General features: G+C 47.3%; 1 protein-coding gene across 3 annotated transcripts in view; it reads left to right on the top strand.

Moving 5' to 3' along the window:
- LOC144761612 (potassium/sodium hyperpolarization-activated cyclic nucleotide-gated channel 2-like) overlaps nt 1-22224 on the top strand; it is a 2245815-nt gene that overhangs the window by 367193 nt on the left and 1856398 nt on the right. For all 3 annotated transcript variants that reach the window (XR_013595811.1, XM_078646916.1, XM_078646915.1), the window contains exon 3: nt 5026-5120. Coding sequence is in view for 2 of the 3 variants with exons in the window: in XM_078646916.1 (XP_078503042.1) it covers nt 5026-5120 (95 nt within the window). In the remaining variant the exon portion in view is untranslated. The remainder of the gene's footprint in view (nt 1-5025; nt 5121-22224) is intronic.

Here is a 22224-nt window from a genome sequence, read left to right on the forward strand (position 1 = left end):
GGCGGTCTCCTCCCCACGAATAGTTGCAATCCAAGCCAGGCTGAGATTAGTACTGTTAGAAATGGGATTTCTGGCTGGCTGAGGCTTGCGCCAAAGCCAGGCAGAAACCACCACTCTAGTCAGGGCAAGGGAGTTACACGCCAAGAATAACCCCTGCTCACCCCCTTGGCAACGTGACACAAGCAGTAAGGCTTATCCCGGAGGCAATGTGTAAAGCATTTGCGCACACACCCATCAGCAATAACATCCCAGGCCCCCCACAAAGAACTCCACACAAGATTATATAAAAAATAGCCTTTGTATTCTTAAAACACATCAGATAGTAAACACATTATGTACACTGTGCCAATTGGCATGGGCAATATTGCCAAGGGATTATTTACAGATGACAGGGCCACATGGGCCACTGTCAGAATCAGCACTTGGTAAAGAAATAGTATCAGAATATAAATGAACTTAGAACACAGCCAGTAATGACTGGCAGACACCATACTCAGCGTCAACCTGAAACATAACTCATAACAGGCACAATATCCCACTAGTCTAAATACATTAGACCCTAACCACCTAAGTAGGAATTACACTAGGGGCATAAAGCACACACGGAAGTATAGTCTCCCTAACACAAACCTAAACAGGTAAAACAACCTCCTATGCATAAACCATATCTAGAGGTATCAAAACAGGGTGCGCAAAACATACTATACACCATACATTTCCTAGCACCCAAAAGCATTAGCACATAAACCACATTAGCAAATAAATCACATTGGGGCCTGCGCCCTATGAATGTAACAATGCCCCCTGGCCAATTGGCCATCTCAAATAAGGGGGCTCAAAAGCCCTATGTTCAGAGAGTCAGGGCTGCTGCCTAAGCCGCGGAAGTCAAGGTTGCGCCACTGCGCAAAAACCTAAACGATGCAGCTGCCCACTACTTGCTGGGCTGCTGGGAACAATGGACTGGGGCCTAAACGCTGCAGCTGGCACTAAGTGCTGCGCAGCTGTGGAGGCCAAGGTAGGGGCGAAGGAGTGTAACTCACTCCTAGGTTCAAAAGAGCATTTCCCCTGAAAGAAATGCCTAAACGGTGCAGCTGCCCACTACTTGCTGGGCAGCTGTAAAAGCAAAAATGTGGCATGGGTTCTCACTAGCCCTTAGGAACAACTGTGCCACATTTTGGAGCCCTCCAGGCTCTAGAATAAATGCTGCGGGGCGTTGGAGCCACGGAGGCTCTGGCAGGAATCTGCCCCATGGAGCCCGCTGGCTCCTTAAATCACTTTACGCCACTTGGGAAGGCAAGAACTTGCCCCCAAACACTGAGGCACCCCACTGGGATCAGCTTGGGCCCCTCTGGGGCCTTTAAAAGAAATATGGCCCCACTCTGGCTCCTTTAAGAAATAAATGGCCCCTGGATCACACGGGCTCCTTGAACAACTCTGCGCCACTTGTGGAGCGTACTGGCACCTAATATTATCATTCCCCCGTCGCTGGAGCGGCCCACTGGACACACGGGGCTGCCCTGACTCGGTGCCTTCAACACTGACCGGGCTGTTCTGCTCTGCCAGGGGGCTCCTCCGGGCGGCAGTACATCTCAAAAGGCGGCGGGGGGGGGCAGGCACCGGCAATGTGCCTCGCGCCCCCCTCCGCAGGACACAGGGGGCGCTTGCGGGACTCTCTCTCTTCACAAGAGCCCCGCCTTTCTACTGCGCCGGTCTTCACCTGGTTCCCCATCCCGGGACTTAGCATGTGGAGCCTTCACTGCTCCGGGCCAACTCTTCTTCCGCGGCTCCCTCCAGTGCATGGGAGCCTTGCAACACTCGCGCTGCTTCTTCTTCCGCCGGCCCAGCCGCAGGCCCCGCCCACGTTGCAGGCAGCCTGCCTGACTTCCGGGTGGCCGCGGCTGGGCAGCAGCAGCAGCAATCTTGAGCGGCAATGAGGGGTATGCTCCCTCGCGCTCGAACGCCAAAATAAAGACAGTATGCGGGGTGGGCACCCGCTAGGGCTCTCCTAAGCGAGGTGGGCACCAGTAATTTTTAACCCTGGGCGTAGTACTTCGCTACGCCCACGGAGAGGGCGTAGTGTTGCCTACTTCGCCATTTGCAAAGTAGGCGTAGCAGGCAACACTACGCCCACAGTGCTAAAGTGCGCAGAGACCAGAAATCAACCAACATCATGTCAGAGTTCAAGGCAAAAAGTTCAGGGGTGAACCGGCCAAAAGGGCCACGTCCTACAAGTACAGTTTAAAATATTGCACAGGATCTATTGTTACTGGTCCAGACCTGGTTCGAATGGGACGGGCAGAAAGTGGTGAGTGCAGAAGGGGGTGTGGGGACCCGGGAACATTCTTCCACATACTATGGAGCTGTTAGCAGATACAACATTATTGGAGGGGCATCCACCGCACACTGAGATCTGTATTGGGGGTGGATATGCAGCCGGTAGCCCGAAGATGCATATTGAATATCTGGGAGCCTACAGATCTTGACACCACGCAATGGGCAACGTTGGCATATATGATTGCGAAACGTAACATCGCACAGCAGTGGGGGGCTAGTCAACCGCCCCGATTGAGGAAGTGGAAGGAGGATTTAGATTGGTGCATGTTCAGGGAAAAGTCAGTCTTCATAGCTAGGGGATGCCCCGGGAAGTGGATTAAGGTATGGGGAGCATGGAACAGATACAGAGGCAACATCTGTCTCCCGCCAAGTCGCCAGTTTGACGAAGACATTGTTGATACCCCTTGAACTGATCAATATAACAATTGTAATATATTCTGTATATGGTACAATATCGCTGAGACAAATCAAGTAGCCTGCTTGTAATTAATTGATGTGATTTGGTCGAACTGTTTAATAAAACGAATTATTAAAAAAAAATCAACTGGTTGATCCAATTGATGTTGCCTTTCAGTAGGCTTGTAAAGTAAAAGCCATTTTTCGTGAAAGATAAGTTTCTGTTTCAACCAAAGGGTCAAAGATATTTATTATTTATAATTCCTTTAGTTTTGATTCCCATAATATAGGAACTAGATTAAAGGGTAATTTTTTTTTTTAATGACCCTAATGAGTTTCACACATCTCACATCTCCTAGGAGATCTATTTGCACACAGGTTTTGACTGCAAGACTGAACACAGATGTGTGTGTATGTGAGCCCATGCAGTTAAGTTCTCAAGTACATTGGATCTGCACTCTACATGTTACCCTTCCCAATATGGCATGGCTTTAATTAGTAGGCCTTGAAGTTTTCGTTTACATCTCAATCCGAGTTCACGGACTGTGCTCTGACCTCAGTGGGATGCCTTTCTTTCCCACCCTCTCCTATCATGATAAAACCATGCTACTGTTCTCATACTCTTACACACTAATGTGAAAACCTTTACTGTTACCTCACTTATGAACCTATTAACACAAAAGATGCAAGATTGTCAAATACAAATATTTTCTTCACTGGAATGGGTCGTCCAATTTTTTTTATCTCTGCAGGAAATAATTGTTTTATATGTATGACTGAAAAATATTGAATCCTCCTAAGCTCCATTATATCGTTTAATGTTTAGCTATATTTTCTGTATATTTGAAGCATGTGATATATGTATTCTGAATTCTGAGTCTTCTGAGAACATTGTACAGCACCATCTGGGGCATGATTCGCGCTTTGTAAACTGCCTAAAAAAATAAAAAAGAAGTGAACAACTTTATGAAGCCATTAATCTTTGAATGTATCGTATTGTTTGAAGTGTGTCTTTCGCCAGTGAATTTACAAAAAACACATTTGTCTTAAGCTTCATTACCCACTGATATCTTCCTTCTCTCTTGAAAATTGTTGCTGTGTAATCTGTTCCGATTGTTGCTACCAAAAGGATGGAAATAGTGGAATGATTAATTGTTTATGTGTGGTCAACTGTCCTGATACTTGTCAACTCCCTACCTAATTTGACATTATTTGTACTTCTGGAGTATGACATATGTGTATATCGCCGTATTGAACCATTGGTCCTATTATTTGTATTTGAATTAATATACAAATGAAATTCTGTTACTCAGGTTGATTTTACTGTCACAATTCCCATACCACACCATCCTCACTCAATCACTTCCCCCCTTCCCCCAATGGGCACTGTACAACCTACGATACTTTGTATATTTGTTATACCCACCCTCATTGTGAATTAAAACAATGTGGACTCATTTGGTGTTTTTGTAAATATCTTTATTGGAATGTTATAAAATTATTGCTGCTTTCACACTGGGACCCCCTTCTCTCAGTACTTATTCAACTCAGGTCCCAGTGACTAATTTTGGGTAAAACCCCCCATATATATCATGCTTCCACCAAAAGGCAGGATTGGCATCTGTGTAATCAGTCTGTTCTGACTGGCATGTCATAAAATAGTTGACCGGTTAGCTTTATTTATGGTTTCCCATATAAAATCAGTTTAGCTGACAGACTAGGAATTTTCTTCCAGTGTCATAATTCATGCTTAGGATGGTAATGCTGTGTTTTAAATTGTACAGTAGTGGTGGCTTCGCCTTTGGAACAACCCCAACCATTGACAAGTTAATGAAATTAGAAATGCAAGATGTCATTATTTCGTGGTTGATCTGAAGCAGATATCCTATTACAGCCAACCTCTGAATGAGGCCGCAAGTTCAGTTTATTGTGATTTCTGTAAATCTAGTATTAGGCTTTCCCATTGCAAATATCGATTCCCAAACCTAACTTTGATTCTGTGCAGCTTGAAGAAGTTGTTCCCTTTACCAAAACTGGGTCGGGTAGCCTCTGAATCGTTGTTTACATAAGGGATCTAGGGCTGTGCGTACAGGGGGCACACATGATGGTAAACAGACCTCCGGACTAAGCGGTGATATGATATCCTTCAAGAAATTGTTTTTGCAAGTTTAAAGTCCTTGTTTATTTAGATTACAGACATACTTTTAAATTAATTGAGGTATGTGTTCTATACTGACCTTTCCCTAACAAAGCAAATTGGTTTGATTTAGTCAATATTTGTGTTTTTTCTTCTAGTCCTTGGAGCCTAAAGAAGTCAAATTAAATTACCTGAAGACATGGTTTATTCTAGATCTTTTGGGACTCATTCCGCTGGATTACTTATTAATAATGTCCGTGAGTTATACTAACAAATATATTAACCTCTTTTGCATATTATATGTTTGTGGCTGTGTGTATTTTAGAAGTTTTATATGACTGAGGCATTAATTCTTTAATATAACTTCCTGTATTAACTTTTGTTTTTAGATTTAGGTGATCGATAAGGCACTGTTTTATAAAGAATGTGTGAAATAGATTTTAAGCTTGCTACCAGGTCTAGTGTAACACTTTGCTGAACTTTGCTGACATAGGTGAGATTATGTATAAAGTGGCAGTGTGGATTAGTGTAGTCCTGCAAGTAGATAAAGGACATACCTCAACTAAAAACTACAGGCCTATTTCACTCTTACATGTAGATTATAAAAGTGACACCAAAATAATATTGAATAGGATGTGGAAGGTAATGCATACAACTATATACCTTGCACAACCTGGATTTACCCAAGGACGAGACAAGTAATAATGCAAGACTGTCCTGCTACCTAAATGAAAGATCCGGAACTATTAACTTGCTAACAGCTGAAGTAGAAGTGGATGTGGGAAGGTTGTTCAACAAAATATTATGATCTTTTCTGCAATCAGTGCTACACAGATTCAAGCTAGGAGCGAAGTCGTAAAAGTGCCAATGGCCCTATATGCCATATCTGTAGACAAGGTTAGACTAAATGGCATACTATTGTGCTTCTTCCCACTGGATCAGTGAACAAGGCCAGGATGTCCACTGTCACAGATGTTATTCCTGTTGACATTTGATTCACTATTAAAAACAATGGGGTATATTTACAAGAAAGTGACGGAGCGGGGGTTAGCTCCAAAATTTGCTAACATTGTGCCCAGTCACTTTAGAAATGCAGGGATGTGCCGTATTTACAAGAAGACAGCACTTCCCTGCTGTTCTCCCTGCACTGGTGCTAAATTCAGCTGCCTAGTGCCAACACAGGAACCCTTGCCTCAGAGTGCAAGGGTGCCTGGGTTGAGGAAATGATTGTTTATGTGCAAAAAGGTATCCCTTCCTGCACATAGACAATCCAGAAGAGCGATTTGCAACTCCTATGCGTGCTGCATTGTGCAGCACACCTAGAATTGCAGATGGTAATGTTTTTTAATGATTCTTCATGTGCAGGAAGGGACACCTTCCTACACATAAACAATCCTTTATGGCAATTTGCTGTTTCTATGTCTAGTGCACAATGCAGCAAACATAGATACAGCAAAAACGAGAAGAAATAAAGCATCTCTCCTCGTTTCACCATGCTAAGACCAGGGTTTCCTGATCTTAATTTTGGCACTGTCGCCAATTTACACCACCCTTATAAATAGGGGCAGCGTCAGAATAAATGTATGTTGCGGCAAAACACCAACAGCACCACCTATTGCCAGCCCCTTTCATGCTAAGTAAAGCATGAAAGGGGGCCTTATTTACAAGTTGGCGTGCCTTGTAGATAAGGTGAAGCCACAAGAACATAGCAAAAAGTGACATTCCTGGCTTATATATACCCCTATCAGATCTAATAAAGAGATAAAAGTGGTGACATTTGAATCTTTTATATGGAGCAATTTTGTTGTATGGGGTACCAGCCTTGAATTCTACCTGCAGTTTGGATCCTCCTTATTTATTTTACCTACTTACTTCCAGTTTAGTAAGACTGAGCATGGCACCTCTGCCACACCCTATGGAGTTCTTTTATCTCCAGTTGGAGGTAATATTATTTGCCTCACGATATATAGGGGAGGGAAGTAATGGAAACACTACCACGGTCCTGTTTTTATTATTGTGATCATTTTTAACACTGTGACCACTTATGAGATAGCACTACTCATTATGGTGATCTCTCTTGTGTGTGTATAAAACACTTGGCTGCTACACTGGCAATCTACACTATTTGCCCATCGGTATGGTATTTATGAAAGCCTGCACCACTCACACAATGAAATGTCCTTTTCTCATACTGCATGCCATATATTATTGTGATCTGAAGCAATTTTGTTGTTTGGGGTACCAGCCTTGAATTCTTAAAGCTGTGAACTTCGCTGAAAGAAATTCTAAATGTGATCTATTCTCATTGAGTGGCTCTTCACCCTACCTATTTTAATGTTGTGTGGTCTTGTATATGTTTGTACGTGTAACATTTTGGCAGGAACATGATAATTTTGTCTTCTTTTTCTCTCCTGACAGGTTGGAAAGCCAACATCAGAAAAGTAGGTACCACTCAAAGGGCACCACTTTAGACACATTTGTAGGGTAGGAAGATTCACTCACTATTCCTGTCCTGACGAAGCGCCACAGATCCTCCTGACCACTAGGGGCGCAAAACACGTTGACTGACTACAGTGGAACCCAAAAGAGGGAACTCACATCAGACTACCAGGGTACTTTATGACCCCATTGGTAGCATTTACCTACAAAGGTTTTTAATCTGACAGGGCGTTCCAGTTATTAAAAATAGTTGGTGGCCTCCCTGACCAGTTTTAACCCACATCATCACACATGGAATACCACCCCACCTAGACACTACCTTGCATTCATCATACTTCATACCAATAAAAGATCTCCGCCAAAGTGACCCGTCGGGGGACCCATTTGGCATTGCAGCGCCGATTCAACTAGGAGCAATAGCCCTATGATGAAGCATGACACTTCTTTGGGATGTGTGAGGGCAACATGAAATAGTCCTGCTGACTCCCACCGCGCATATGCCCGAGTCTTGTACAACCTGCTGATATCTCCTCTTTCACTTTACGAACAGTAGCCCTAATTTTTGTTTGTATCTGGTTTAACAACCATCTGATAAAATGTTCGAAATAGAGTTACGTTACCTTAGGAAAAATCACTAAGGGACTGATTACGACTTTTGGTGCAATTGTGCCATTGTCCACCGTGCAGGCGGACAGTTTTTTGGTTGTTCCCATGGTGGTGCCAGAAAAAAGGGCACCACAATGGGAATGGCAAAAATGTTCCTGCACGGCATGGACGGTGAATTCCGTGCCGTTCTGGAACTGGGCATGCAAGCAGACAAGGAGGCACATGTTGTGCCCCCTTCCGGATTGTATCCCCATGGTTGGGGAGCACCTTTGTTCCTCCACCGTCAGCCTTTTCATGGCTGGGAGTCCGCCAGGAAATGGCTTGCGGTGAAGAAACTTATAATATGCTCAGCGGCAGTGGCGGCTCCCCGAGGGAGTGCTGCAGAACGGTGGGGCAGGGTGGAGGAGGGGCAGGGTTGGGGGGTAGTGGAGTCCGACATACAGCAGACAGGAGTAAAGTACGACGGACAGTAGTAAGGTAAGTAATTAAATAAAGATAATTTACCTTGCGGGCGCTGCATCCCCACCTTGGCACTGCAGTGCGAGTAAAGTAAATTGTTTTATTTATTTAATTACTTACCTTACTCCTGTCTGTCGTATGTCGGACTCCATTACCTCCCACCCTGCCCCTCCCACACCTCGCCTCACCACCCCGCATAACTTACTCGGCAGGATTGCATCAGTCCCGCTCAGCATTTTACAATGAGCCTCCGCCGCGCCACCACCAGGGAACGGCGTAGGCAGCAGTCCACCAAGTCATAATCCAGCAGATGGTGGACCGCCACTCTGTGCCACCACGAGTGCAGCGGTCTGAGGACCGCTGCACTCGTAATCAGCCTCTAAGCTATTAGGGTTGCCTTTTAAAAATGATATCCTGATGGGAGAGATAGAAACGGTTTAAATGATAGTCACACCAATTTTCTTCCATCAATAGTCATAAGCACTGAATAGTCCCGCCCATGTACGGGGACCCCGGAGCAACAGCACATAATATGCATATATCTACATAGAGGGCGAGATTTTGTGAATTTAAATTAATTTGTTTTTTATTGCTTATACTACATATGTATGTAATTGAATATATTTTGAGCATGCAAACAGCTGATGGGCACTGCCCAAAGCATGATGGACACTGCCCAAAGCATTATCTACCGATATTGTGATTGATCGCAATATGTTTAAACATGGCGCTGACATTACGTTGTGCAAGCATTGGTCCCTCCTCTATGTTGTTATGTCGACACAGGAAATCTGGTGATTGTAAACAATATAAAAAATGGCCGTTTCTGGCGCGCCCTCGCAGTATCGAAGAAGGCGACTGCTGAAACTCGCCTGGTGCGTTGAGAGTCTAAATAAATCTAAGGACTCTTACCCCATGAGTGCTGTGTCCTTTCTGGGACTGAGAGGAGGCGAGGAGTGTTAATATTGGCGGGAGCACCCCCCGCCGTAACAGCACCCGTTCGCGAGTGCGTGAGCCTGGTACAAGTGAAGCGATGTTATTATTTCACATGCACCGCCATCACACGGACTGGATTGGACCACAATTCAGGAATGCATTGGAACCCCTACATGTAGGGGACTGCGGTGATGAACGGAAGTGTGACAGTAGAACGAGGGGGTACCCAGGGGTCCCATTGGGGATCTGGCAATCGCGAACTGGGCAACGCTATAAAATGTATTGCGATACTGATCGCCATGTGGCGGCCTTTGAAGTTTTTAAGAAATGACCACAGAGTGAAGCTACGTGCAGGACTGGTGAGTCCAGAGTTGTGACAACACTAAGCACACAGGGGCATATTTACAATAAGTGGCGCATCCCTGCATATCAGCAGGGATGTGCCACTTATTGTGCGCCATGCCTCCGCCACCATGGATGCGCCGCATTTACAATGCGGCGCAACATGGGGCAAAAACGGCACAGATGCGTGATGCATCTGTGCCGTAAAAGTGACGCATTGCTGGAGTTTCGTCGCAAGCGCGACGCAGCTCCAGCAATGCTCTGGGGGGCCCTATCTTGTTAATGCTGCGTCAATCCTTGCGCCTGCTTCAAGCAGGCACAGGGTTTTGATGCAGCATGGGCCCCAGAGTGACTGAGTGAAATCTTGTAGATTTCACTCAGCCACTTTTAGAAGGCGTTCCTGCGCCGGAACTCCCCTCCCTGCGCAGGAATGCCTCCTTCTGGCGCAGGGCTTTACAACGTGACGCATCTCCCAGATGCGTCACTTTGTAAATACCCCGCACCATATCGCATCTTTTGTGCTGCCGCTGCTTCACAAAAGTGACGCAACGGCGGCGTAAAAGACACGCCAGGGGCTTGTAAATCTGCCCCACAGTTTGCAAGCCTTGAGAGATTGCACGAGCGCGAAGTTCGGAAGTGGTGGGAAGCCACTTCCCTTCAGAACTATGTGGAGCTCAATAGGGTTCCCTGGAGCCTCCGCATCTATACCGTCCCAGCGTATGAGAACCCCAACCCCCAGCTCTTAGAAGAGTGGGCAGAGTATACGGATGGCTCATGCAAAGGGATGTTAATGATTTTGATTAAATTTGCATGGAGCGATCATGAGAAAGCGTGCAAGGCAATCGAGGAATTGGAAAATTAAATTGTAAAGGATGGTGACAAAAAGAAGCAAGATGAGTTAAGATCACAAATGGGGAAAAGACTAAAAGCTTATGAAGGCAGAATAAGACAACGAAGACCAGAGAAGTTTGAGCGTGATGAATGCGACTATGCTATGGGAAGGGTGCTTACTTTTGCAAAAAGATATGAGGCGTCAAGACAAGCGTTGGATAACAAAAAGGGATTACTAACTGCAAGTGATCAGGGGGATACAACAGAATTGGAGTTGACAGAAATGGAGTAGTCCACATCAGTCAGAGAGGGTGCTCCAGGCACAGCATCAACGAGGAAGCTCCCTTTTCACGAGGAGTTTCAAATAATAAGACAGACCTGGCAAAAGGGAGCAAGGGGCAAGCCGCTGGAGAATCAATGAGGAGTCCAACGCAGAGGGCAGGGGAGTGGCATAAAAACCAACTTCTCACCACCTGTAACCAGGAGCAAAAGATACAAAAAGCGGAGATGACCCCAGGACTGGAAAATAACCTGACAATCAAAAATCTGACCCCCAGAATTTTAACCAGAAGTGAAGAATCCGTGTTAAAACTAGGACTATCGTTTTGTCCTCAGAGGAATTTAGAATATACACAGACTAGGATCGATTTGTTCAAATTCTCGCGGAAACTAAAACTGCACAAATTCTACAAATTGCGACCAAAGAAACAAATAGGCAAAAACAGATCTGTAGCTAGTACAGATATCCTAGTAGGATGGGATTCACCAGCGCTACAAGCCCTAAAAGAACTGGGTATGGAAAGTGGTAGTACACAAGCTACTGATAACATTTCGGCGGTAACGGGGATAGCACAAATCAGCTGTAAGAGTCCTTTTAAGCCAGCTTCGTGTTTGTAGATGCAATATCGAAAGAACTGACTAAGTTGAGAATAAGATCTATAAAGGGGAAATCAAATCTCACCGAGAACAACTAATGGCTATCAAAAATGTCAAAGCTGACACGAATATTGCCGTGAAACCCTCAGACAAGGGTGGGAATGTAGTGCGCCAAACCTATGAGGCCTAAAATGAGGAGGCCCCCTTTCTTATGAGAACATCTGAAAAAATGTCTACCTGAGTAGTATCACAAACTGCTATATTGACTATTTTCTAGCTGATTTTGTGAAATCCTTACGTAACTACAACAGAGACACAAAAGGATTTTTGGGACACCTTGAACAAATCGATTGGCGGGATGGTGACTGTATGGTAGCTATGGATACAGCTAGCCTATACATTAATATAGCACATCCTGATGGTATAAAAGCTATAAAGTCCTTCTTAGACACACGTTCTGTGAAATTTATAGATCACAACTTGATGGTGTTAGAATTTCTAACATTTTGTCTGTAGAATAACATCTTCCTGTACCAGGACCAGCATTACAAACAGCTCACGGGTATGGCTATGGGCACCTGATTCGCCCCCAGCTACGCAAATCTTTTCGTGGGCTGGTGGGAGGAGCAGGTGGCCTGGTCAATTGCCAACGCTGAGTGGACACAGAGCATAGTGGCCTGGTACAGGTACATAGATGATCTCTTCCTGGTGTAGAGGGGATCAGTGGAAACAGCATCTATGTTTGTAAATATTTGGAATGCAAATGAGAACAATTTGCGATATACTGCAGATATAAGCTTGAGAAGTGTGAATTTCCTTGATTTGGAGGTTTTTATTGATATGAGTAAAATTTGCACACGGCTGTATCGCAAGACTACAGCAGGGAATTCCATCCTGCACTCTGCTAGTAGTTACCCCCCAAAATTGATCTTTAGTATCCCCTAAGGTCAATTACTTAGGATCAAACGAAATTGCATGAACGATGAGGTCTTCAAGGATAATGCAGAAGCGAGTATAATGAGATTCAAGGCCCGAGGGTATGGCGAACAGTCACTGAGAGATTCGCTTTGCAGAGTGCAAGGGAAGTCTAGAAAGGATCTATTGAAACAGAAAGGCACACTGGAGAAAAAGAACAGTTCAGAATGATAACTACCTTCTCAAGTGGGGTGGAGGAGTTAAGAACAATATTTAGGAGGAACTGGAATCTGCTACGGTCTGATCCGCTTATTGGAATGGATATTCCTGCAGGCCCTCCGCTTACCTTTAGAAGAGCTATGGCTTTGAGAGACTGTAATGAAGAGTCACTTTGTGCGAGTGGTGCCTAGACCATTTGGAGAGGCACCCCAGGGTTTTTACCCCTGTGGTAGGTGCTAAGCCTATAGTAACAACAAGAAAGTTCTGTCATACAAAGTACATGGGACTGAGAAACCGCGGTGGATTTGGAAGTTCTTAACTTGTAGTACTCCCTACACTGTGGATTGCCTGACATGTCCTTGCGGATTAAGGTATATCGGGAGCACTATCCACCAAACGAAGGTTAGAATTCTAGAACATCCACGGGCAGTAAAAAATCGGGACATAACATATCCTGTTGCACGGCATTATCAAATGCAACATAATATCAATAGAGACCTACAGACTTTCTTTGCGCTAGACCATGTCCCAGTGAATCTGAAAGGAGGGGACAGAGTAGCGAGGTTAAGAAGGCTAGAGTCAAGGTACATTATAGATCTAGGCACCAAGACTCCTGGGGGATTGATTAGTAATGAGGAACTTATAGTACACTTAGGATAGAGGGTTCTATTTTCAGATATCATTCATCCCTCAGTCCGTCTATAGATTATCCTGCGAAGCGTCTAATCGATAAAAGACTCTAAAAACTCTTATAAATTTATACAAAATCTAGAGAATCTAGAATTTGATCAGAGTTTTTGGGAGCTGAATTTTGTGTAGACTGTTATTGAATGTCAATTATAGAATATTTAATGTCTTATTTTGCTTTACTTTCTTCTTTAAAGCTTTTCGGGATGGATATTCCTGCACGCCCTATGCTTACCTTTAGAAGAGCTAGGGCTTTGAGAGACTGTAATGAAGAGTCACTTTGTGCGAGTGGTACCTATACCATTTGGAGAGGCACACCAGGGGTTTTACCCCTGTGGTAGGTGCTAAGCCTATAGTAACAACAAGAAAGTTCTGTCGTACAAAGTACATGGGACTGAGAAACCGCAGTGGATTTGGAAGTTCTTAACATGTAGTACTCCCTACACTGTGGATTGCCTGACATGTCCTTGCGGATTAAGGTATATCGGGAGCACTATCCACCAAACGAAGGTTAGAATTCTAGAACATACACGGGCAGTAAAAAATCGGGACATAACATATCCAGTTGCACGGCATTATCAAATGCAACATAATATCAATAGAGACCTACAGACTTTCTTTGCACTAGGCCATGTCCCAGTGAATCTGAGAGGAGGGTACAGAGTATCGAGGTTAAGAAGGCTAGAGTCAAGGTACATTATAGACTGTTATTGAATGTCAATTATAGAATAATTAATGTCTTATTTTGCTTTATTTTCTTCTTTAAAGCATTTTATTTTCTTCTCTTATCACCTAGGGATGTTATCAATGTCTTAATTTTAATTGTTGGTTGTACACTAGAAGTGTAGGGATCATGTATATTATCGTAATTAATGAATTTATGAACATTCTGTTTTGTTGTAATGTATTCAGCGTTTAAGCCCATCCAGGGCTGGATTGTGTAGAAGTTGTGGGTATGTCCATCAGTTCCATGAATTACAATGGAGACATGCGAGATAATCGGCCCATCCAGGGCGAAATTTTGTGAATTTAAATGAATTTGTTTGTTATTGCTTATACTAAATATGTATGCAATTGAATGGATTTTGAGCATGCAAACAGCTGATGGACGCTGCCCAAAGCATTATCTGCCGATATTGTGATTGATCTCAATATGTTTAAACATGGCGCTGACATTACGTTGTGCAAACATTGGTCCCTCCTCTATGTTGTCATGTCAACACAGGAAATGTGGTGATTGTAAACAATATAAAAAATGGCAGTTTCTGGCGCGCCCTCGTACCATCGAGGAAGGCGACTGCCGAAACACGTGTGGTGCGTTGAGAGTCTAAATAAATCTAAGGACCCTCCCCCGTGAGTGCTGTGTCTTTTCTGGGACTAAGAGGAGGTGAGGAGCGTTAATATTGGCGGGAGCACCCCCGCCGTAACAGCACCCGTTCGAGAGTACGTGAGCCTGGTGCAAGTGAAGCGATGATATCTATATATCTATATATATATATATATATATATATACATATGCACATATGCAGCCTGAAAACATGTTACCAGGCTCAAAAACAGCCACAGATGCATTGTAATTCCTTTACATTTGAAAAAATAAAGAAACGCAAGTCATGATATTCTCATGATACATATAAAGAAAAATGCTTTGAGTTTGCTTTGAAACACACAATCTTTATTTTCAAAGGTAAAAAGGCAAGATCATAGATGCAGATTAGCCTGAGAGGCTGCATATAGAAACAATTGGAAAAATTGGCGCCGTGCCTTTAAGACCTCCAGGAACCCCCAGGCTCCCATCATGCACCACAGGTGACAATTAGGTCAATTCTTTTTTCCGGCTCCTTCTGTGAGGATCCTTGAGCATTGAGCTTGCAAATTAGTGTTTTTTATCACTATTTTCTGGTTTAAAGTGACATTTTTTAATTTCATTCGACGTCTTTAGTACTTAGCTTACTAAATGCTGTGTTTTTTCGGATTTTTGGCTATTTTTTCCTGTCATAATGCCGGCCTTATTTAATAAGTGCACGGCCTGTGGAAAAAACTGTTCTCGGTCTGTTTTGCTTGTCTACCTTCATCTCACAAGCCAGACCAGTGTTACCACTGCAGCAAGTTTTCAAAAAGAACCCTTGGGAGAAGATTAAGCAGCACTCTATGCTGGAGAGAGGAAAGGAAACAGCAAGTGGCCGAGAAGAACTTCCCTCAAAGAAGCCCTCCTCTCATCCAAGGCTGAAGCGCACAGAGAAAGGTGAGAAAAGGAGGCGTCTGTCTCACACGCCGTTGAGGGACAGATCGACATCCAAAATACCTTTGTGCTCCAAGTCAGTGTCGAAATCGACGTTGAGGCGACCTTCGCCGTTGAAGCAACCGACTTCAGGTGAGAAGACCCATAGGACGAAGTTGACACCAATGCGTAGGCAGTCCAGGTCCGGCTCACCTACGACGTCAGGTGGCCGTGGCTCCATGTCGATTCATCAACGTTGAAGCCCACCACCTAGAGGGCCCATGGCGACGTTGAGAACAAAACTGACGTCGAGAGGCCCACTTGCATCTACGTCAAGCCGAACACCGAGGGCCTCGAGACCAGTGAGACACAGTCGTTTGGCGACGACGCAACAGCACCTGTATTTGCCGTCGAGACGCATGACGCATGACGTTGACACAACCGTCGCCGAGGAGGTCGACTTCGGGGAGGTCGCTGTTGAGGAGATCAACGGTCAAGGAGATTGACATAGAGATCTCCCAAATTACCCGCTGGATCTAGGACAAAAAGATCGCGTTCCAGGGTGACGTCGAGGAGATCACATTCCAATCACGGGTCTCCTCCTGCCAAGAGACCTAGGGCGACGTTGAGAGACCACTCGTCGCGGGACGCCCAGGTTGTGACGTCAAGGCCGAAGGCGGACAGGCCAGTAGGGCTAGTAGAGTTAGGGCCAAAGCAGTAGGTGTCTTCTTCTTCCTGGGTCAGGGCAGCTCTTCGGTCCTTCTTCTTTCTTCCCTAATATGAGGAGACAAGGTTCAGGGTGGCCCCTAAATACTCGATTTAAGGGGTGTGCAAGTCAGGTCCAATGGGTCTATCCTTGGGGTAAGTACACTCCCTATTATGCCACCCTCCAATGGAAGGGGGGTGTTAGACCTGACATCGTTGGAGGTAACCATGGGAATTAAAGAGTGCTGTAGATTTGTGAGATACCTGCGCACCCCACATGACCCATTAGGATTTTGGCTTCAAGCGGGTTAAACTCCGGAAGGGGTTATGTGTCATGCATGTGGGCATGGAGGGCATACCTGATCTGGGGGTATCTGTAGAATTGGAAGCAGGCAAGAGCGAATGATTCCTGGAGGTTGGCATACATGCGTATGTGTGTTCCCGACCACATGTCCTCAGGTCCTCAGGTTGAGAGATGCCAATGTTATCCCATGCTGTGAAACCTGTAAGTGTCATAATTTCTTTCAGCCAGGTGCCATGCCATAGCGGGGTTTGTTCTGTGAGCTTACAATCCCATTGCACATGGTGCAGGGAAGCGCGCCAGGCTAATGGCACCGTTGTGTGAACGTGGGCAGGTCAGAGGGGATCGGGGCACCGTGTAGCATTGCCTGCATAGCAGGGGAAACGAGTCACGCAAGGTCTAGTTTATAAGCCGGATCTGACCACCCCCATTATACTAGCCATGTGTGACAAGGTCCTGGGAGGTAAGATAATAGAGATATAGGTTAGACATGTCTAGTTTGCCATCATATGGGCTTTGTTGGCAGTGGGTGGACGCGAGAATGGGCCAGGTGCCCCGCAATAGAAAGGTCATTGCGTCACTCTCCAGTTTGCGGAACCAGGACCTTGGAATCTGAAGAGGGGTTGTTAAGGAGGATATAGAGAAAGCATGGCAATATCATCATTTTATGTAAGGCAATCCAGCCCATTACATTAAGAGGAAGGCTCTGCCACATAGTCAGGTCTGCCTATGCCTTCTGGGTCTGAGGCTTGTGGGTTCAGGAACCTGGTGAGTTCAGGATGTGTGCGCCACCCATGTGCCCATGTATTTGAAGCTTAGCATATGGAGGGGAACGCTTGACTGCCTATCGAAACAGTCCCTGAACTGGGTCAGGGGAACTGGCAGTGATTTGGCAAGGTTTATCTTCAGCCTTAAGTAGGAGAAGACTGTGGGGCCCACACTGAGCTGGGTCTGCCAAGTACAAAAGGGGGGACAAGGGGCAGCCCTGCCTCTTGCGGTGCCTAATAGGGAAGGGGTCCTATTTACACAAACTTGGGCCAAGGATTGGGAGTAGAGTACATCAGCCATTCCTCTGAAGGCAGGATGCAGTGTTTTTTGCTTCTTTACGGCATGAAGCCGCACTGGTCCGGATGGACAAGCATCTGCAGCACTCTTCTCAGCCTATTTGCCAGAATGGTAGCAAAAACTTTAACTTCGCAGCTGGAGTAAGGAGATGGAGTGGTAATGTACGCAGGACGGTGAGGGGGCTGTGTTTTGTGATCACTACTATAGTGAGTCCAGGTCTTCAGGGAAGGAGAAAAGACAAAACGCCTCTTCGAAAAGGACAATGAGGTGGGGGAGCAATAAGTCTCGGTTTTTCAGAAGGTATTCCATGGGGAACCAGTCTGAACCTGGAGTCTTCCCAGGTTGTGGCCCTGAGAGTGCATCTCTGACTTCCTCCATCATGATGGGGTCATCTAGGAGTTGGGATTCTCCCTGGGCGAGTGGTGGTAAGCCAACCGTGTCTAGGAGGCGGTCACTGGCTCCTCGCTCTCTATCGCTCAGCACGAAATACAGGTCCTCATATTAACAGGCAAAGATCTGGGCAATGTCTGGTAGAGCTTGATGTATGTAGCCTTTGTCGTCTTTAATCTCTGGAACTCTTCTAGTGGCCTGCTGATGAGAGTCCTGCCAGTACAGCATTTTCTCATTCTTGTCACCCCAGCCGTAGATATTGGCAATTGTTGGGCACCTGAGGAGTTTGGCCACTTCTAGAGAGTGAAGGCGTATATTCTCCCGGATGAGACGCAGTTGGCGAGAAGTCGCTTCCCTCAGGTCAGAGAGAAGGCACTGCTACAGGTGGGTGGCTTGGGTTTCCAGCTGTGGAATAGCCACTTCTAGAGAGTGAAGGCGTATATTCTCCCGGATGAGACGCAGTTGGCGAGAAGTCGCTTCCCTCAGGTCAGAGAGAAGGCACTGCTACAGGTGGGTGGCTTGGGTTTCCAGCTGTGGAATAAGGAAAAGGCGTTCGGTTCCCTTGACCTGACCAATTGTTTTGCGAACCCACAAGTGGTAGCCTTACTGGCAGACCAAAGCGTACTCACTTGGCCGACTGAACCTCGGTTGTGGAGGAAGTTGGATTGAAGCCCGTTTCTTAGTGCTTGGACAAAGGTTAGGTCTTGGAAATACCACGCGTCAATGCTCCACATGAGTAATAATGCTGTGGGCCCTGTCTGAGTCTCAGGAGCATGGTGGAGTCGTCTGAGACCCCTATGGGCAATATGTTGACATGGTTCTGGGATTGACAGTGAGGGGCTGGTTGGAGAACCAGGTAGATACGTGAGTGTGTTCTGATGGGAGGCCAAGGTGTGCGGATATTGCTGGAGTGTCAGGTGCGATGTTCTCCAACCAACGAAAGGCCCCAAGAGAAGAGCCAGTCTGTAGGAAGCTTTGTCACAAGGCCTCTACAGGTGGTGGGTCCGGTGCAGTCAAGAGTGGGTCAAGGAACAGCATTAAAGTTGCCACCCAACACGGTGAGGCCCTGATGGAGGTGGGCGAGAAGTGATGACAAGGTTTGAAGGCAGCCTCCTAGGGTGGCATAAATGGACAACAGAATGATCACCAGTCCATCCAAAGTGCCCTCTAGTGCTATGAACCGCCCTTGAGGGTCACAGTGCAGGAGAATGGGGACCCCAATTGCTCCCCACGCGACCCTGCATGAAAGACCCTGTCATAGCCCTTGTGGGACAGGAAGGAGCAGCGCTCACCATGCAGGTGGATTTCTTGCAGCAGGACTTATGAGAAGTGGCGATGGGCAAATGCAAAGACCGCCTAGCGCTTGATCTGGTCTAGAAGACCATTAACATTCCAGGATAGAAAGTTGAATGCAATGTGTGGGGTCAAGTGGGTGGCGGAGGTGAGCAGCGCGCTCGGCAAGGGGCCGCAAGAAGGGCTAGCGTGTTGTTGCAGGGGGCCACAGGGAGCCTCCAAAAATGCACCGGATGTGTGATTATGGTTGTCAAAGAGAGTACTGAGTGTACCTGTGCCTAGGGGAAGGAAAACATTGTAAACAGTCAATAAATATGTGGCACTAAAACCCCACCCCCTAAATCCCACCCATCCCCATTCGTCTACCCCAGAAGCATCTGTCACCAAAGAGAGAGGAAACTAGAAAGTTAATATACATTTTGCTTTGAGAAGTCCACAAGATGGGTTGGGGTGAACCAATATGGGAACCAGATGTTGAACATCAGCTATTGCTGTCGGGTTGGTTTAAGTTCCAATTAAAGCAGCAGGTCAAGGGGCCAGTTGTGTCTTGGCAGGGTCTGGGGGGTACGTGGCGCTCACATCAGGGAGCATACTTTGTGTCTGAGGCCGGGCTAAGTCTAGGACTGCAGGAGAGGTCCAAGTCCGGCTGAGGGGCCAAGGAGGTTTTCACGGAGGAAGGTGGAGGATGCATGTCGTTCTTGTAGTTGTTCCCATCGCCAGTCAACTGATCTACAGATGGGATTCCTTCAGCTTGAAGTGTTGGCGGGGGAGTGTTCAGTGGAAAGGTGGAGGGAGTTCCACCACATCTCTTTCGGGAGCGGTGGCATCATCCTCTGGATCAGTGCTGGGTCCATCGTCTGGCCACGAGTGCCAGTGGAGAGGGAGGGCCGCTCCCGTAGTGGCCTTTCCTCTGTTAGCCATTGTGTGCCGAAGAAGACCTCTTTTGGAAGATGACCTGGAGCTTGGCTGGCAAAAGGATGCGGTATTGCAGACCCATGTTTCGGAGTTTCTGTTTGACATCTTGGAGAGATCGCCTGCATTGCTGGATCTCTTTGGTGTAATCTGGGAATATCAGGATTTTCATGCATCGTATTGGAGGTCCTGTCTGGAGCGTGCATCACTAAGGACCGCGCCGCAGTTGCGGAAGTTCAGGATGCGGGTGATGATTGGCCTTAGGGCCAGCGCCAGGGAGCTGTGCGCCTTCTCAACGGCAAACCAGGTGGACAAGCACCCCTCTGGCATTCAGGTCTTGAGCCACTTTTCGATGGGGTCTGCCATTTGCTGCAGGGACATGTCTCAGATGGACTGGGGAACCCCATGATGTGGGCATTATTACGGCGTGAGCGGTTTCAGCATCCTTTGCCTGGGCGTGCTGCTCCCCCTTGTGCATCAGGAGAGATGCCACCTGGGATTTGAGCATTGAGACTTCATCCTTGACTGTAGAGATCCGTGACTTCATCTCTGTGATCCTGGCTATAGCTTTGTCAAGGTCTTGGCGGAGAAAACTGATGTCCATTTTCAGTTCCCCGACTCTCGCCTTCACCACAGCTTGGGAGGTTTGGATTGCTTGAAGGATGACTGAGAGGTCGCTGGCCGTGGCCTCTGCTTTTTTGGAGTTCACGGAGCCAGGTAGACCACTGGAGCAAGTGGCGTAGGGGTCTATCGGCATCTGTGTGGATGTGGCACGTGCAGCTCTGCCTTTTTCAATGGCCCGACCGCCCATGAGCCTCTTGTTGGACCAGATCCTGGCTTCAAGTCACAGAGTCCAATGGGACGCCACTCCGTGAAGAAGTGGGCAATGGGGGGCCTCTGGGGCAACAGGAGCTGTGTTCAAAGACTGGGCCCCCACTCACTGCGGGTCCCGGGGAGGGGACGATAAGGAGGACAAGTGATGAGCACTCCCCGTCGGCGCTAGCCCCAGGCCAAGCCTAGCAGTGAAACAGCCTTGAGTCTATGGGATGGGTCTTCTGGCAGGTCCAGGGGTAGCCCGTCAGCCAGTGAGAATGTGGTGCCCTGTCTCTTCCGAGGGCCGTGGACACATCCCCAGTTGAGCACTGTTAAGCATAGTGGAGTCCGGGGGACCCCAGGGCCTCACTCCCCTGCCGGGCACAACGGGCTTGAGCAGGCTGATCAAGTGTCAGATGGGCCCAGTGTCTATATGGAGGGGGCCCTCAGTCCCAGAGCATCTGGTCAGTTATCCCCTAGGCAGCCCATCTGTAGTAGTCTGGTGAGCGACTCTGGGTCCCAGGCACCGACCCTGCATCGTTCCGTGCAGCGGGCCAAAGGCAACTGTTTCTGTGCGGGACCTCGGGAGTGCCACACCCTCAATCTCCCCCCCCGGCACCTTCATGCCGAGGTGGTCCCTCCTACCTCCAGTGCTGCAGTGTTTCGTCTGTTCTCCAACCCCAATGGGTCCACTGGCAACATCCCCCAGCCCCCCAGGGAGGTGCCCACAGCCAGTGTAATGGAGGCAGGACCCCGGGCTTGGTCTGGCAGCTAGCCCCCCCAGGCCGAGTGACAACTCTGGCACCAGTCCTGCACCAATATGTGCATCGAGTCAGGGTTCAGCTCCATCTGGGGAGGGGAGCACCAGCGGCAGCAGCTGTGAGGCCCAGGGCCGGCCCACAACTCCCAATATTGCGTTCCGGGGCGGGGCCAGCTCCCCACCCCCCCAACTACGGTCACCGCACTGTCACTCCTAGTTTCTCAGCAGCCCACCGCCAGTCGAAGCAGGAGGTAGGAGATGACCACTAACGGTCCCAAGCGGATGAGTCCTCCGGGCGGGCCCAGGTATCAGGGCCTCCCATTTGTCACGGCTATCACAGCGCGGGCCCACAGTGCAATGCACAGTCACACATCAGCGGACAGCCACCCCCAGTTGACCACAGTCCAGCAAAGTTCCCAGGGGGGGGTCAATGATGCCCACGCACACTCCCTCTCTGCCTCGTGGCCCAGCTCCAGACATCAGCATCCCAGTTACTTTCGGGCAGGCCCACTACTGTGTTGGAGGCTGTATTCCTCACCTTCACGGCCGCTAGGTTGCCGGGTCGCACAGTGGTCCTTGGATGCCTC

The sequence above is a fragment of the Lissotriton helveticus genome, chromosome 6 (assembly GCF_964261635.1).
Source record: "Lissotriton helveticus chromosome 6, aLisHel1.1, whole genome shotgun sequence".
NCBI classification, from domain to species: Eukaryota; Metazoa; Chordata; class Amphibia; order Caudata; family Salamandridae; genus Lissotriton; species Lissotriton helveticus.